This window comes from Telopea speciosissima, chromosome 3, assembly GCF_018873765.1.
Source record: "Telopea speciosissima isolate NSW1024214 ecotype Mountain lineage chromosome 3, Tspe_v1, whole genome shotgun sequence".
Lineage (NCBI taxonomy): Eukaryota > Viridiplantae > Streptophyta > Magnoliopsida > Proteales > Proteaceae > Telopea > Telopea speciosissima.
The window spans coordinates 33,290,093-33,308,721 of NC_057918.1; the positions used below are offsets into that span (position 1 = coordinate 33,290,093).

Below are 18,629 nucleotides of genomic sequence, written 5' to 3' on the forward strand. Positions count from 1 at the left end.
ATTCGTGAGAAAAAAGAATCCATTCCATCTAAAATAGTTGTGTTGCATGCAGAGTCCCCTGAATTATTTTCATTTCTGGTTAATTAACAATGGAAAAGGTGAAGGCATGGGTGATGATAATCCTAGCACCTCATAGTTTGGATCGGACTTTCTGGATAAGCTCTCTTCGAAGGATCTTTCCGGAAGCTGATTTTGGAACAGTACTTATGAATGTTACACTTCGCAATCTTTTGAATGGTGCAACCTGTAACAGAAGACAAATTTTGAATCAAGTTGCATGTAGAAGAATGCTCAAATTCAATATGCATATCCTTATATCACCCTTTTAAAGAATAAAAAACTCTTTATGATAGTGAAAGATGAAATGAGAATGAAAAAACAATGTAATTATACATGGGATGCTAAGATCTGTGCTTGCATCGGACCATTTCAAAAAGCACATATGTAAAAAATAATTTATATTCAAACCGATATGCTTAAGCACCTCACCAAGAGATCAAGAATTAGTACTGCTTAAAGATCAAAAAAAAAAGAAAAGAATTAGTACTGCTTCCAGTTACCCACAGTTGAAGAGGTCATGTTTTTGGTAAGAAAATCATGTGTGGACAAGTGATTTAGAGTTCAGACACTCCTAATACATCAAGAGGTCTTGTTTTCAAGGAATACCATATAGCAAAATTCACGCTCAAAAAGTAAAACGACTGAGGTTCATTCAGACTGGTCAACAGTGCTGACCATCCAACTGGACAGTCCATGGCCAGGTCAAGGGTCCTAGTGAGAAACAGTTCAAAAAGGAAGCAGTATGACCATCCAATCCTGGCAGTTGGCAGTCAGTGAAAACCATGCACTTCTGAATTTCAACCACTTCACTAAACTCTTTGGTAAAAATGCATAAGAAAGCATAGAGATAGAGTGAAATGATTATTGAGCTTCAATGGTTGGTCCAGAGGATCTCCTATTTTAGTGACACACTGCAACCACATCAAGCCTAAGATGGGGAAGGGCACTTTATTAGAAGCAAAATAATGTGTTGTTTTTAATTGTGTTGACTTATTGAATTCCTTATTTTGTGCATCATTTTAATCAAGAAAAGTGCAAATGAATTTTGTGCATTTTAAGGGCAATGCAAATGAATTTTGTGTATTATAAGGGAAACTTTAAGGATTTTGAAAAGCATAAAGAAGAAAATAATAATTTGACTTATTTAGACAATGTTGAATTATTGAGGCTCCGTCTGGTTAACAGTAAAGTGAAGGGGAGGAATTAAAAATAAACAGAAAACAAAATGGAAGATTTCTAATCATTACCAATAATGATTATGTAACTTACTAAATATAATAAGTAAAATGGGAAAAAGAACTCTGTCCGGGAGTGTGGCCTATGCCAGCACTCCCTCGAGTCTATCTTGCTCCTCCCCATATGAAAAGACACCTCTGGCCTCTTGTTTTAAGGGGGGAGAGAGAGAGAGAGAGAGACACATGGAGTGCTGGCGTAGGCCACACTCCCGGACAGAAAACTACTTCCACGTAAAATTTACTTCACTTTTCAACCAGATTACTTGGATATAAATAGGAAAATATAATAGGAAAGTTTAATTACCATTCTTAGTAAGATTTAAGTTAGTTACACAACAGTGAGAAGTGAATGGGAGTGGGCAGTTAAATGTCACTAAGCAAAGAGGAGCGGGAGGGACAAAGACAGGTTGGCAATGAGGTCATGTAGTGAATGGGTAACCTGATTCAACAAATTCAGTACCACTAGATCCCTCACATGTAAGGGTTATCCCCCCCCCCCCGGGAGTGAAAAACTACTTTTGTCATTTTCTCAGCGCCAAAGGGTTTCACGGAGTCAAAACGGAGAATGTTGGACACTCAAGCTAATCTCACAAGTCAAGGATGCATACACATAGAACAAAAAAGAAGTAAACCAACATTTTCCTCTACCTGCTTTGCAACAAATTTCTGAACTTCTTCTTCACTTAGTGAGCTGTTAGGTGAACGGACAACATATGCAATTGGGACCTCACCAGCTTCATCATCAGGAAATCTATGAGGTAAAATAATGCTCTACTATCAATAATAGTATTATACAAATCCTTGCTACATTTCCTGCGAGTTATGTTAGAGTTTTAGAATTAATCAACATCAACAACTTACGGGATGACAACAGAATCTAATATGTCTGGATGAGTGAGAAGAACTCCTTCAAGCTCGGCTGGTGCCACCTAACAGAATCAAGGACATGGATGAATATTCATATATAGCAGAAAGAAAGCATAGAATAGGAACATGCAGACAATTTTGAGAAGAAAAACATTTGTTGCTTTACAAACCCAACAATATCCAGACACATCGAAACCATCCAACCCATTTTGACACGGTAAAGCAGAGTCAGACTCATGAACTCTAGATCCATTGCCAAAGTAGTTGTCATAATACAAGAGAAAAAAAAAATTAACATATCCACTACATTCTCCTGTCCGCTGACCCAGAATTTTCGAAGAAAGCCAACAAGGCAACAGAAGAATCATAGGTCATGGTGCAACAACTGAAAAGATGTAACATAAAGTCCTGCTAATATTTTCACCAGAGAAAACTTAGTTTCATAATCCAAATTTAATAATTGCTAGAGCATAGAGCTTTGATGTTTATTCCATAGTTGCAGATTGAGAGGTAAGCATCATCAAATTTTAGTATCAATCAATCGAATTTGTTGAATTGAAAATTGAATAAATATAAAAGAATGAAATTAAGTAGAATAAAAATCAAATAAAAAGAAAATCATCTATATAAATAACCAACTCGAATTAGCATCTACGACAAACACGTATGACTAAGTTAGTTAAAATGAATAGAAGGTTTGCTCTAAACTACGCTACATCACACAAAAACCATAGTGCAAAAATGTGAAGTTCCTAAGTAAGGATAGTCTGCAAACGCCTGCATGCTTCAAACAGGTCCAATACGTTCAGATTATTGTATCTATAATTTAAAATATATAAGCAAAATCACACACACACACACATGTATCCACATCTATAGTTTCAAAACCCCTGCCAATGCCTTGTTGGTGTCGCCTTGATTTTTTCCCTCCAACACCAAGGATCGTCTAGATGCCGTGACAACTATGATATTCACATCCTCAGAATGAAACAGATACTTTTACTATAAAAGAATGATAAGAAAAATAATATAAACATAAAGAGATAAACAATCAACACATAGTATGTCTCACCTGGAATCCTTTATACTTTATGAGCTCTTTTATTCGGTCGATAACAAATAACTGTCCTTCATCATCAAAATATCCTAGATCCCCGGTATGTAACCAGCCTCGATTATCTAAGGTCAACTTTGTGGCCTCAGGATTGTTGTAATAACCTGTAGAAGTCTATAAAATCAGTACTGAAAATGAGTGAATTACCTTAAGGATACTAGTAACTATAAAAGTTGATATGCAAAGCCCCAAGAAAACGCTATTTTACACGAAGGTCAAAATGAATGCATAACCATTCCCAAGTTTCTTCCATAAAGTTCAGAATATCCAAATAACAGATCAATAACCAAATTAGATTTCAACCTAACATTCACCTCATGACATATAAATAACAAGCATGTTTGACAGTTCTTTCTATAAGTGCTACTTATATGGTCAATCTTTTCATTTTTTATAAGACTCTTTGATAACATCTTGTTGACAGAAGTGATAGCAGCTACAAAACACTCTTCTGTGCACTATAATATTATACATAAAGCTCAAATACAACATAAATTTATCAGGTAATGATCAATGAGAAATAGCTGCACTTGAATGGTCATGTATCAGAAAACAGAGTCCTAAATTGGATCATGGTTCAGATTCCATGATCATTGAACTAATGACCAAAATCACAGGATGTACTTTATCCAAAAAACAATAAAACAAGCACAAAAAGTAAAAGTCTAATCCTCTGCGTAAGCAGGTCCAAACACTGTTAAACACCATTAGGTTAAACCCCAACTAATGGTGTTTACAGCCAAGTTTGACATGAGCAAGACTCCGGTAATTGATTTGACATAGTTCATAATCATCATAAATTACACTGAAGTTTCAAAGGTAATCCAGTTTAAAATAGTGGTAGACATAGCAGCATCATGTAATAAAATATGGAAAAATATAACAATATACATTTTCAGAGAGAACAAATAGAAACTACAAAGTTCAACACAATACCTTGCATAATATTTAATCCTCGGATCCATATTTCCCCTAATTGATTGGGAGGAAGAGGCTTAAGTGTCTCCACACTAACTATTTGGGATTCAATTCCTGGAACAAGGGGTCCAGTTGAACCAGAATGACGAGCTCCTTGTCTCGGATTCTCAAGTGTAACAATTCCACAACTTTCAGTCAACCCATAGCCCTGTTGTAAGACCACAGAGTTCATGTCAAAACAGGATGCATCTTTCATACTCTAAGCTACATTTCGGAAACTGTTGGGTATGCTTCCAAACATCTCAGTAGAAATCATCAGAAAGGTAACCCCTATAGGAACCAAAGCCAAAAGTTTTCACATCATTGATAGTACTATTACAGTTTGTTTGGGGCACAATGCATAAATCCTAGAACTGTAGCTTCAAGTTGAGTTTTGAATAGAACTGTAGAAGTACCTGAAGAATATCGGCGTGAGGCAAGTTCTTGGCACATTTCTCCATTATTTCCTTACTGAGGGGAGCCGCGCCAGAACCAAGGTTCTTGAGAGACGAGAGATCGTACTTCTTGAGCACATTCTGCTTTGCCAGAGCAATCATCACCGGTGGAACTACAAACATATGGGTCACCTTATACTTCTCCACTGCTCTTAGAACCATATCGATATCGAACTTCCCGAGTGTGATAACCAAGTTGCCCCTCTGCAACTGGGCATAGGTAATGACAGAGAGTCCGAATATATGGAACATGGGAAGGAAGCAGAGGAAGATATTGTGCATCTCGCCGGCAAAGTCCTGATCATTGGTCACCATGAGAGCGGCAGAGATGAAATTGCGGTGTGTCAGAATGACGCCCTTGCTTGTCCCCGTGGTGCCAGAGGAGTACAAGAGCGCGGCCGTATCGGATTGTTTGACCGAAGCCCGGGGAAAATCGGAGACGGGTCCTCTGGCCAAATTAATCAGGTCGGAAAAAGACGTGATTCCGACTCCGGAGACCACCGGGGGCGAAACATTGAGAGGTCCCAACATCACGGCCGGCAGACCGAAATCCTTGACCTTGTCCCACAGGGAAGGAACGGTGATGACAAGCTTGGGACGAGAGTCCTTTAACTGCTTGGAAAGCTCAGCCGTGGTGTAGAGAGGATTAGCAGTGGTGGCAATGGCCCCGAGAGCGACGATGCCCAGGAAACAGAGAGGGAATTGGATGGAATTAGGGGAGAAAATAAGGACGACATCGCCTTTCTTGATACCCAAACGGAGCAGACCATGGGCAACCTTAGCTACCATGGACTTGAACTGGGCGAATGTTAGTGTTTCGCCGGAATCTGCGTCGGCGAGTGCAAGCTTGTCGGAGTATGCAGATGAGTTTCTGAAAAGGAAAGGAAGCATAGAAAGGTTTGGGTCTTTGGGGAAGATGACGAGAGGACGGAGGGATCTGTAGATTCCATCCCTTCCATACCCAGATTTTTCCATTCCCAATTGACTATACTTGAGTAACGATGATGATTGTAGAGAAAGAGAGAGAGAGAGAGAGAACCTCCACTTCTACTTCTGTACAATTAATTTCCTATTAGTGAAAGCTTAGTTGAAGAGTAGAAGATGAACAGGAGAGAATGAAAATCATCTAATTAGTCTCTTTGCGCAGAGGAGGGACGAGGAACCAAGGAAGTCATTACGGAGAAAATCAAGAGAAGAAGGAAGATGACGATGAATTGGACAATATGGACGAAGGATATGACAATGTAAATCATGTCACCACGTGGCAGCAGGTGGGTCCAATCCTTTTTCATTTTGTTTTCTAGAATTTGCTTCCGTCACCATTGCTAGTCCATTAGCCATTACTCTATTAATAATTTTTTTTAGGTAAATTACCCGTGAGTCCCTGATTTTTAAATGAAATTCAAATCACTTCCTGATTTTTTGAAAATACTTAAATCACCCCTGTACTAGACCACAATATGACAAATTGGTTTCTACTGATAGTTTTATGCCAGTCAATTAAATAAATTTAAATTCTTAAACTATTCTTCATCAGTGTTGATTTACGATTTTACCCTCAAAACTAAAAGTCATTCTCTTCCTCACACCACTCTCTTCCTCACATAACCTACAACTCAATCTCAAAGAGAAGAATTGCCGGAGAGAAGAAAGAGAAGAAATACAAAGACTGCTTGCCGAGATACACAAGAAAACCACAATCCGTTTCTGTGGAATAACTTGAGGTCCAGAACTTCTCAATCTTCTCTGTTGTTCTTCCTGGAATTCTCTAAACAATTAAAGACCATCTGATATCAACGAAACATCAAATTGGGTAAGAAACAGAGGAGACCCAAATTTGGTCAAGAAATTGACCTCGTCCATGGCGGAATCACCTCCTCCACAGCCAACTGCTTGATCATGATAAGAATTTTTTTTTTTCTTAAATAAAGATGAAATCATGAGAAGATGAATGATAAATAGGAAGGATTAAAAAGAACCCAATGACCGTTTTCTGAAAAATGTCAAAAACATAGAAGGAAATGAGATAGGTAACTCTGTATTTATCCTTAAATTGATGGACTCAGCATAGAAAAAGCCCCATTTGATCACTATTATAAGCAAAGAAAAGATTGTTGGAAGAACACAACATAGTTCTGTTTCTAGTGAGGTGTAGTTCGTCATCACTTTCCCCCTATTGGGTTATTTTTAGTTTGTCGTTGATTTATTTTTGTTCTCTTGATTGATCTATTTTCCATTGTTCGTTGTTGTTTTTTATAATGTCGTGGGTGTTTTCTCCAATGTTCTATAGATGGGTTTCCGTTTTCCACTGCCCTACCTAACATTTTTCCTTGAGGATCGCATTTTGTTCAATGTCATGAATCATGAATATGGAAGAGTGCTCCTTGTAGTCGAAGGTTGGATAAAAATTAAAATTTCTCTATCTCTCTTGCTTAATGTTTGCTGGTCTTTCCCATCGTCTTATGATATGGGTTCAATCGATTGAGTTTGATTTTTCCCCCTTCTTCTAAGTTCTTTGACTATGGACAGTTAATTGAGTGTAGATTTGGTCTTATAATATGGGTTCAATCGTTTGAGTTTGATTCTTTCTTCTTTACTCATGGGAATTTAACCAGATAAATCCGATTGTCTACTGTACGCTTTTTTCTTAGATGAAGATTCTTATTTCAACTAAACTTCTTCTAATTCATTGCAACCTGCATGTGGTAAAGAAGAAGAAGAAGAAGAGGATTTGGAAGGAAAAGATGGAAATGGGAAGTTGACGCCCTTGTACCTACGATGACGGTGAGGAAGAGATCAGAATTAGATGGATCTACTTATGAGGAAGAGAAGTAGATAGAAAGAAAAGAGGAGAGGAACCTGGGAAGTGTGAGATAGAAACCAAATGCTTCAGAGGTGTAGCGCCAATAGTGGTGGTGGTGAGCGAATGAGAATCCGGCAGCGGATCTGATGGTGGTGGTGGTGGTGGTGGTGGTGGGGCTGTGAATTCCTAACTCCCTGAACTCGTGGAGAACGATTGAAATAAAACCCTAATTATCAATTTTTTATTTGTTTTATTTGTTTAAATCTAAAGGGGTAAATATGTCATTTCATTTTTTGATTCGATTTAAGTTAACACCATTACTTTAGAGAGGGATGATTGAGTATTTAAAAAAACCAAGGGGTGATTTAAGTTTCATTTGAAAACCATGGGATGTCGCATAATTTACCCTATTTTTTTTTTAAAGAGAATGCTACTTGGGTGCAAAATCATTATCCCCTCCAATTCACTGCCCCCTCCAATTCCTCCAATTCCTCACATGGGGGCAGAAATGACCACCCTACTCCCTACCCGAAAACACTGCCCAAGGTGGGGTCCACTCCCTCCTATTAGAGGAATTGGAGGTGCCCGCGAATTAGAGGTGATAATTATTCCTGGGGGGATGTGGTATGTTGAGAAAATTATCTGCTCCATTTCCTATCCGGTCAATTTCCCCGAGTTCCTTTAATAGGGGGAGTGGACTAGAAAATTATCTCCTTCAGTTCCCTGTCCGACCCAGTTCCCGAGTTCCTCTAATAGGGGGTGGTGGACCCTACCCAGGCAGGGAACTGGAGGAGATAAGGATTCGGAGTGGACTCCACCCGAACAATGTGTTCCGACAGGGGGTAGGGTGGTCATGCAGTGAAAAGCCCTTTACTAGTAGGGGCGGGGCGGAGCAACAAAAGAGAAGCGAACCGTGCGCATCCATTTTTCAGCTGGCTTAAAAAAAGCCATAGCACGCTTCTGCCCCCTATTAGAGGAACTTGAGAAAATGGATCGGGTAGGAAAATGGAACAGATAATGATCCCGGTACGCTGCCCCTGCTCCCAACACAGGGTGGGTGAAATGACTACCATTCTACCAAAAACTTCTTCCTTTCCATGTGAACACGACAATCATTTTACCCGCCCTAAAAAGAAGAGGCCTTGTGAGTGGGAAGCGAGTTTATTTAGACCCAAAGGATTTTAAACTCGGAATATAGGAATGGGATCAAATTAATCGATTCAAAAAACCCTAGAATTGATCCTTCGGATCTGAAACTCAGATATGATGACCGAAAACTCTAGAATGGATAGTTTCAAAATGACCGGAATTAAGATTTGTCATGGCTGATTTCATTCTGAATCAGTCTATTTGACCGATTTGATTCCGATTTTTACAGTATTGGGTGAATCCAATAATCCTAAATTCCTAATAGACAACTCTTGTCTTTATTGACGATTAAACATAGTCGTGCCTCTAATGTCATGGGTATCACATTTTGACTCGTTTTTGATTTACAAACTACAATCACTAGTTCGATTGGTTGACAGCATTGCAAGTTGAGATAAGTGGGTCAGTGGGTCTTCGAGCACGCGACATACATAAATAAATGAATACATGTTGGTAATGACCATAGAGCTGTCCTAAAAATTGTTTGCATTTTAATGAAAAAAGGGAGAGGGTTTCATATCACGTTAGGGTGCAATATTGCATAAATAGAGGAGGCTGAGAAGTTGACAAATGGTCCAAGGCATTTATTGAAGAGAGAGTGTGTGAGATTTGTGAGTGAAAGTGAGACATTGAGAAGACGTGCGCAACGATCTGTACATTGGCATTTTATATTTTCTTTTCTCAATAAAAAATTGCCATATTGCAAATAGTCTCTAATCTAACTAGAGTGCACATGTTGGACTATAGAAGCTCATCTTTAAAAATTTCGTTAAAAATCCAAAAACATGCACTATGTCCATCAAACCTGATTTGGATTGCATAAGAATTATTTAGAATCAGGAAAAAGAATCAAATTAGATTAATCGATTATGATCGATTCGGATTGGAATCCATTGGGTCAATCCGGAACTATCGATTCCTATCCGAATAGGTGGAGTTGGGATCTACAAGCCGATTTTAGGGTTTTGCAGGCCGATTTTGGCTCTCTAATCCGATCTGGATCGGAATCAGGCAAGGCCGATCCAGATCTAGATTCAATACTTAAAAATTCTCATTGAAATTTTTTTCACTCTGAGAGAATGCTTAGATTAAATTTCTAAGAACCGTTTTTTTTATTGCAGGTAGGACCGTTTAATGCGATTTATATATATATATTTTGGCCCTTTCCAAATGCCTTAAAATTGATTTCATTTGTTGATGTTGTGTCCAAAATTTAAAATGTGGCTAACTAATGGCTCCAGTTTGTCCAGATCGAAACAATAAGCTGTGAAGGTTATATTCTGGCATGGTTCCTTAAAATTTGTATTAGACGAGGTAGAACCATTAGGTTATTGAGCTGTAGAAGCTGATGAACAGAGTTTAAGAGAATCAACTCTGTTTTTTTTTTTTTTTTTTTTTTTTTGGGTAGATCAACTCTCTGTTAACTTGCATTAAAGAAAGGATAACATTTACGCAAATCTATTAGAGAGAAGGTCATTGGCCATTTGACTGATGAAAACGACAGATAACCTCTGTAACAACCAACCTAACTCACGAAAACTGATGGGAGAGACCCATGTGATGTTTTTTTGAGCGATCTCGATTGTCCCCATTGATTTCATTATGTTTTTTCTATAACAAAAGAAAAATATTATTAAGAAAACAGAGTTTTATGTACAACTACTAGAACTATGTTTCTTTGTTTTTCGAGCCTAGTCCTCCTGGCCAATCTATAGAAATAAGAAATCTATCCTTCAAAGAATATTTACAGACTCAATAGTAGCAATAAGTTTAGATACATCATACAAAAGTGAAAATAGTTCTCAAGGCTAACTAGTCCGATCCCCTTGAGACAATCAGGGTACTATATCTTGACAATCAGTCTAAACATGTACTTCTTTCCATCCTTACTCTTGTGTCCCTTGTAATCCCTATTAAAATCCTCAGATGTCTAAACCCTTAGCGCATCTTGAAATACCATAATCCATGTAGGGCAAAAAAAATTGAGAGTTAAAAAAAATAACACAGAGGCCCAACTCCCCCCCCCCCCCCCGCATTAATTGGATCAAGACTATCCAAAAATGATACTCTGATGGTCATTCGAGGAAAAAATAGGTTCTTCAACAGAAATTGGTTCAATGAATATACAAATTAGAATTTTCGAATCATAGACCAACTTAGAGATAATATGAATTAAGGGTTAGGTTGAGTGTGATAGAAAACCTAGTTATTCGGTACCAACCAAATATAATAAAATGTAACAGCAGCAATAGACATTATCACTTTTCTATCATATTTACTCGAAGAAATTAGAGATAATAGATTGAAACAACTGGAAAATGGAAGGGGTTTGAGGGTACTGTGTACATAAGCATAATGGCCTTGCAGCTCAAATTCTTTTAATAAAACTCACATAAAAAAAAAAAAGTGTCAGTCAAATTTCAATTCCTTATTACGAAAAACACAAATAGAATCCAGCTGTTTATACATAGAGAGCTTATTAGCCCTAGTATCAATACCACTTACCAAAGTTTTCCATGAAAACAATTTCAACGTAAGCTGGATTTAAGAGACCCAACAGAATTTCAAACTTTTGGACTAGAGAAGCCAATGGTGACATCCCCCTTGAGCTTGTATTAAGGCTTGGCAGCCACCCTGCTAGTAAAGAAGTCATTCTTAGTTAGAGGACAAATCCAACAATTTGCAAAAGATTCTCACCTTAAATGCATCGCAGTATAGCATTTGAGGCTTGAGAAGGGAAAAGAGATGTGATTAAATTAAGATTCCAATAATAATTATGGATAGGGAAAACTACGTCAACCATCCCTATATTTTCAATTAATTATGTCTACCACCCCTAGGGTTTCAATTATTTTATAAACCTCTCCTGTATTTGGAAAGATTCTAACAAATGTACCCCCATCGTTAGATGAGAATAGTTAAATGATGATGTCATCACCCAAATATTAACTAAATGCCCATAATACTCTTAATGAGGATGTTTTTTTTCATATTTACCCCCATTTGTCTGAAACACTACTCAATTTTTAATTTTTTTTTCTAATTTTACACTTAAAATAAACTTAATGGGACCCACCACATCACCGTCCCTCCTCCTTCTCCTCCTCCTTCTTCTTCTTCCTCCTCCTCCTTTGCAACCCCACTGGCCCCACCACCTGCTGCAACCCAACCTGATAAACCAGAAATACATGGGCCAATCTCGAGAGGATACGTGTCCTGACCCAAAGAGAAGGCCAGCTCAAGCCTAGCCACAACAGAACCAGTTCAGTAGAACAAGAGGAATAGGACCCAAGAGGCCACCCCAAAGGCCAAGTCTACCATGCATACCACGGAGTCCAACTATGACATCATCGGCAAGATCTACATTATCCTATCACTAAAAGATCGGGAGGTATACCAAACGGAGAACTATTCCCAAAGAGGTACACACCTAATCAAACTCAACACGAGAAGAGGACATTTTGGGAACTTCTTTCCTACTAGGACTCTACATCTCACAATGAGCTATTCCAAGTACAACTCTACTACGTGATAGACTCTTTCACGAAGAATACTTATCGCCAACTGGGACTCTCCACACTGTCATATTCAACTATAAATACTCAGGTATTCTACCCCATTAACTATCTTGAATTCCAGTAATTCATCTGTTGCTGAGAGAGATCTAACTTAGGCATCGGAGAGTCCTAGGCCAGAACCATACCGGTTCTCCCTTGTCCTTGACGTCCTTTTACAGGTTGCGGCACCCGAAGGACCTCCCAACAATTTCTTGATGCAACATAACCCTACCATGTCCCACCCTCCCTTAGTTTGGCCAAGACCTCCCCTGGGGAAGAAAGCACCCTCTTCTTTTTCTTCTTCTTCTATTCTTCTACCCTTCTTCTCCTTCTCCTCCTGTTGGACAAGTGTGTGTGTTCATCAAACCCGATTCGGTCCGGTTCAACCTGGTTCTTCTTTGTATTGAACATTTATACATTTCAGTTTAATATTATCATATGCGATATAAATTTTTTGAGCATTATGTGTCAGTCAGTTTTACTTAAAATGGTAGTCACGACTAAGGTGTGGGCTGGGCACCCTTATCATACGGTCGTCGCATTGGGTATGCCTAGACATGTGATGTCAGGTGATGAGGCATAAAACACCCCACCTATCAGAGGCTGCCACATGGTCGACCTGACCTCAGTCCGAGAACCGAATTGGGCCTAGCAGGAAACCGGGCCGACCCCATCTCCGATAAGTAACCTGACAAAGCCAAACTCGCGCAAGCTAGCCGATGGCTGAGGCCGAGCTCTTAGCCGAGCTCATACAGGTCAGCCATAGACTCCTGGCCGAGCTTACTACTGAGACCAACCTCTCAGGCCGACCTCCCAGGCCGAGGTGACGGCCAAGGCCGACCTACCATGCCTCCCTCCTAAGCCGACCTCCGAGGCCGAGCCCTCCTCCACTGAAGCTGCCATAGCGCCCCACTAGGGATCTTTGGGCCACGTCAGCGCATCCCGAGAATCACGGGATAAGGATTGAGCCACGATCCCAGCGCAACACAGAATCACACTCTACATGGACTCTTACCTTAATAAGAGCCCGACCACAAAAATAGCTCTCCACTCTGCTCTACGCGAGAGAACCTTTCGAAAGAAGGACTCCTACCATACTCGGACTCTCCCAACCGCCTCATCTCATCCTCACTCTATAAATACCTAGGTATGGAGCACCATTCCTCATCTTGCTTTCATCCGGTAGTTACGCTGTTGCATTGGAGACCTAACTTGAGCGTCGGAGAGTCCTTGGCCGGAGCCACACCGGCTCTCTTGTGCTCATCGCTTGGTTTTTGCAGGCTCATCCGTGGGCAAATCGAGCATCGAAGGTTTTCACCGGCAACAGATTTGGCGCCGTCTGTGGGAACGACATCAACAAGCCATCGTCGTTTCTACCAACTTTAAGAGCAACAATAATGGTGCACACGAGATCAAGGCAGCATGGCTCGACTTCCCGTACGGACGAGCCACAGCCCGTTGGGCAGATGAGGCAATCACCGCCCCCCGAAGCCTCGCGGTAGGGGATAAACAGAAGACCCCCTCGGGCAGGGGGTGCGCAGGCCATCACGGGCACCGTGATCAGTCCCATTCCCCCACCGGAGGGTGGGAATGGGGGAGGTGTGCTAGCCACAGCCGTGGCTAACCGGGTACAGGCCGAGCCCAACTTGGGAGGGCTGGGCCTACCAGGGCCGCCGCCCTTACCGGAGAGTTTGGACCCCGAAGCCCCGATAAATAATCGACAAGTTATGGACTTGCAGTTGCAAGTGCTCCACACCAACGAGATGCTACGCACCTTCATGAACCAGATGGCCCGAGGCGGGCTGATGGGCCAACCACTGGTCGCTCCCCCTCCAGCCCCGGTCCGCGCAGAGAGAAACTTATAGCAAAATGGTGGACGGCGTAGGGCCGAGCCTAGACGAACCGCATCCTCACACCCGTCTCGTCAGAAGACTCCACCTCCGTGCCCTAGTAGAGGCGCTCGGCGGGATGAGCAAGAGCATCGCCGAAGCCCGAGAACAGGGCAGGAAATCAAACCAGCCGGCTCGGTAGCGAGGAGGTCGGTATTTTCTAGACGGCTCGGAGAGGACGGAGAGCCGAGGAGAGTCCGAGAACAAGGGAAAGAGCCGAATGAAAGGCGTGCTGCGAGACAAGGAGAAAGATCTCATCGTACCCCCCGGCGTCAAAGCTCGCCTCCCTGAGAAGAACAACAGGGGAGCCCCCGTGGGTCCAACTTCCAGGAGGAAAGAAGAACAAGGAAGGATGGTGCAGACCGAGCTGACCAGAATGGCCGACCACAACTGGACGACCGAGCCTACCGACCTAGGGGTGAGGAGCCGATTGGTCGAGCACCTGAAACCGAGCTGGAGAGGCGGCTACGAGACTTGGGGGAGCAAGTGGAGGGGTTGAAGAAACAAGCGACCCCGGACGCCTATTCGTTGGTCGGGCGTCACCCATATCCTCCTGAGATCATGATCGCGCCGCTACCGACCGGGTTCAAACCTCCCCCGTTCGACCGATATGACGGGACGACCGACCCGATGGATCACATCAACTACTTTAATGCGATGATGACCATGTACGGAGGAACCGAGATCGTTTCTTGTCGAGCCTTCCCTGCATCCCTCAAGGGCGCGACGACCTCATGGTTCTCCTGGTTGCCGCCGAACTCCCTAACAAGCTTTGCTCAACTCTGTCGAGCCTTCCTCACGCGCTTCCAAAGTAGTATGAAACATAAGAAGACAACGGTCAACCTCCTCAGCGTGAAGCAAAGGCCCAACGTCTCCCGCTTCAACAAGGAATCATTAGACATCAAGGATTTGGATGAGGCCACAGCCCATACGGCTATGAGCAATGGGCTTGCTGACATGGACCTCATCAAGGACTTGGCCCGAAAGTCGCCCAGAAACCTGGCCGAGGTCTTGGAGAGATGCAATGAATTTGTAAATATGGCCGAGGTCCTCCAGGCTCGGAAGGGAAACGAAGGCCGACCCGATAAGAAAAGGCCGACAACAGACAACCGTAAGGAAGACAAATGGCCCAGGATGGATCGCCGAGCCGACAGGTCGGATCGAGCTTGGAGCCATGATTACACCCCACTGAATACCTTGCGCAAGGAGATTTTGATGCAAATACAGGACGGTGGGTACATCCGTCGACCCCGATCGATGCAAGCGGGGTCATCTCGGAATCCCAACAAATATTGTCAGTTCCACAAGGACACCGGTCACGACACCGAGGATTGTTATCAGCTAAAAAGGGAAATCGAAGAGCTGATAAAAGCGGGCCATTTGAAGCTATATGTCAAAGGAGGCCGTAAAGAGCGTGGGGGTCGGCGGCCTGAAGAGCAGGATCAAAGAAGAGCCAAACCGAGGCCAAAAAATAGGCGAGTCGAACGAGATGAAGATAAAGTCCGAGTTGAGAAGAAAGAGGACGGGTCTGGGCCGAGCAGTGACAAGGGAGCTCCCATATACACTATCCTCGGAGGGCCCGAGCAAGAGACTACTCGAAAGGCTAAGGCAAACGCACGGTTCATCGGAATTGCCAAGATGCCCACCAAGAAGCTCAAACCAGCGGCGACGATCTCCTTCACCGAGGCTGACCTCGAAGGTATAAGTTTACCTCATGATGATGCTTTAGTGGTGCAGGTAGAAATTGCGAAGAGACTCGTCCACCGTGTATTGGTCGATACCGGCGCATCCGTGGACCTTATGTCACTAGACGCGTACCGAAAATTTGGCTTCGGCGACGAAGCGCTCAAGCCGGAAGGCACCTCACTTCACGGGTTCTCGGGAGCTGCCGCGACCATCAAGGGCTCAATTGACCTGCTAGTCACGATTGGGCAAGCTCCATGCCAGGCGACGATCCAAGTCAAATTCATGGTAGTACGGTCGGTAGTGGATTTCAATGCCATACTCGGCCGTCCTTCATTAACCGCTCTCCAAGCCATCATCTCCCCGACGCACTTGAAGATGAAGTTCCCCACGGAGAACGGTGTCGACGAGATCCGAGGTGACCAGAAGAAGGCTCGGGAGTGCTGTGCTACTTTTGTCAAGCAAAACAAAGGCAATGTCCTAGGAATGGCAATGTGCGTCGAACACCTCCCCGAGGATCAGCGGGATGAGCTTATCGAGAGGAGAGGATGACCCGTGGAAGACCTGACCCCATTTCATCTCAGTGAAGATGACCAAGCAAAGGTGGTCCAGCTCGGATCATTACTGAATGAAGATCAAAGGAATCAGCTCAGAGCTTTCTTAAGGGCGAACGTCGATGTCTTTGCCTGGTCGGCTGCCGACATGACATGCATACCCAGGCATATAGCTGAACACCAGCTCTACGTAGATCCAAGTCGAAAACCAATTCGACAGAAGAGAAGGAACTACGCACTTGATCGACAAACCGCGATCAAAGAAGAGGTGGAGAAGCTTCGCCGATCAGGGTTCATCCGAGAAGAAAAATTCCTGACCTGGTTGGCTAACGTCGTCATGGTCCCCAAACCGAACGGGAAGTCGAGAATATGTGTCGACTACACCGACCACAACAAGGCTTGTCCAAAAGATGAGTACCCGCTACCTCGAATCGACCTCTTGACCGACGCCACGGCAGGTCACGAGATGCTGAGTTTCATGGATGCGTATTCCGGCTACAACCAAATCATGATGCATGAGGAGGACGAGTCATACACGGCATTCCGAACTGACCAAGAAAATTTTTGCTACAAGGTCATGCCGTTCGGATTGAAAAATGTCGGAGCGACATACCAGCGGCTTGTGAACTATATATTCCGCGAGCAGATCGAAAGAAACATGGAAGTCTACATGGACGACATGTTAGTGAAGAGTTTGAAGGCCGAACACCACTTGGCCAACCTGGAAGAAGCCTTTGGCGTATTGAGGAAGAACCAAATGAAGTTGAACCCCACCAAGTGTGCATTCGGCGTGACCTCGGGAAAGTTCCTCAGCTTCATGGTCTCTGTCAGAGGCATCGAAGCCAATCCGGCAAAAATCAGGGCCATGCGAGAGATGAGCCCTCCAAGGACGATCCGAGAAGTATAGAGGCTAAACGGACGAGTGGCAGCGTTGGCACGATTCATGTCGAGATCGGGCGACAAGTGCCTACCGTTCTTTAAGGCCCTCAAGAATATCCGAAATCCGAAGGACTTTATCTGGTCGGACGAATGCCAGGAAGCTTTTGAAGAATTGAAGAAATATTTGGAGAACCCGCCTCTTCTCAGCCTACCCGAGCCAAAAGAGGAGCTTCAAGTTTACTTAGCAGCTACCCCTGTAGCGGTCAGCGCGGTGTTGATTAGGGAAGAAAATCGAACTCAAAGACCCATATACTACATCAGCCACATTCTTGTCGACGCCGAGACAAGATACTCTGGGTTCGAGAAAATAGCATTAGCTCTTGTTACGGCCACAAGGAAACTAAGGCCGTACTTCCAAGCTCATCCGATCGCTGTACTGACCGACCAGCCACTCAAGAAGATATTGCACAAACCCGATGTTTTGGGACGGCTGATCACCTAAGCGGTTGAGCTGAGTGAATACGATATAAGCTATCGTCCAAGGACAAGCCCTTGACGACTTCATCGCCGAATGCACAGGGCCCAACCTTGAAGTCGGGGAAGAAAAGACAGTAGAAGAGGTTGGGGCTACGGTCGACCCGACTTGGACCATGAATGTCGATGGCTCAAGCAACTCCAGAGGAAGCGGGGCCAGCCTGATACTGGTGAGCCCCGAAGGGTTTTTGATCCAATATACCCTGAGGTTCAAGTTTTCCACCTTGAACAACGAGGCCGAGTATGAAGCCCTCCTAGCCGGACTTCGAGTCAGCAAAGCAATGGACGTAAAGCAGTTGAAGGTGCGAGGAGACTCCCAACTCGTGGTCAACCAGGTCAATGGAGACTATGAGACGAAAGACCAAAGGATGATAGCTTACCTGAGCCGAGCACGAGATCTGATTTTCGAACTCGAGCACTTTGAGATAACTCGAATACCGAGAAAAGAGAATGCCGCGGCTGACTCCTTATCAAAGTTGGTCGAGGCCGACCTCCAATATCTGAGCCGATCAGTGTACATAGAGATCTTGGAGAAGCCCTCCTTACAAGAAGAAAGAGTAAAGCATATTGAAGAGGACGGGCCGACCTGGTTGGACCCCATTGTCAACTACTTGGAGAATGACCTGCTCCCGGAGAATCGAGATGAAGCAAGGAAGGTCAAGATCTGAGCTACCAAGTACACCATGATCGACAGAGTGCTCTACAAAAGAGCAATCTCGACCCCTCTTCTCCGATGCCTTGGACCGAAGGGAGCTGAGTATGCCTTGGCCGAGGTACATGAGGGAATATGCGGAAGTCACATGGGTGGCCGAGCTCTCACATACAAGATACTTCGACAAGGATTCTATTGGCCAAGAATGTAAGAAGAGGCCATGAGGTATGTGAAGACATGC

At 43.2% G+C, this 18,629-nt stretch overlaps 1 protein-coding gene across 2 annotated transcripts; it reads right to left on the reverse strand.

Moving 5' to 3' along the window:
- Positions 1 to 5,704, reverse strand: LOC122656206 (probable CoA ligase CCL7). Of its 2 annotated transcripts, none has more exons than XM_043850678.1 (6): positions 4,650 to 5,703; positions 4,213 to 4,402; positions 3,235 to 3,380; positions 2,157 to 2,224; positions 1,944 to 2,046; positions 1 to 244 (listed from the first exon to the last, which is right to left on the reverse strand). In XM_043850678.1, the coding sequence occupies exons 1-6, from the start codon at positions 5,661 to 5,663 to the stop codon at positions 131 to 133; spliced, it is 1,635 nt and encodes a 544-aa protein (XP_043706613.1). In that variant the 5' UTR covers positions 5,664 to 5,703; the 3' UTR covers positions 1 to 130. The 2 variants fall into 2 exon arrangements, with proteins under 2 accessions (XP_043706613.1, XP_043706614.1); XM_043850679.1 differs by lacking the exon at positions 1 to 244 and adding an exon at positions 1,579 to 1,755 and having other exon boundaries at positions 1,865 to 2,046; positions 4,650 to 5,704.
- Positions 5,705 to 18,629: the final 12,925 nt, after the last annotated feature.

Bases quoted from the DNA above. Each gene is read 5' to 3' on its own strand.
- LOC122656206 (XM_043850678.1), bottom strand. From the start codon at position 5,663: ATGGAAAAATCTGGGTATGGAAGGGATGGAATCTACAGATCCCTCCGT. The intron at 2,225-3,234 runs GTGAGACATACT...TGATTCTGTTAG, and splicing joins TAAAGTATAAAGGATTCCAG to GTGGCACCAGCCGAGCTTGA. The intron at 245-1,943 runs GTAGAGGAAAAT...CTTCTGTTACAG, and splicing joins AGAAATTTGTTGCAAAGCAG to GTTGCACCATTCAAAAGATT.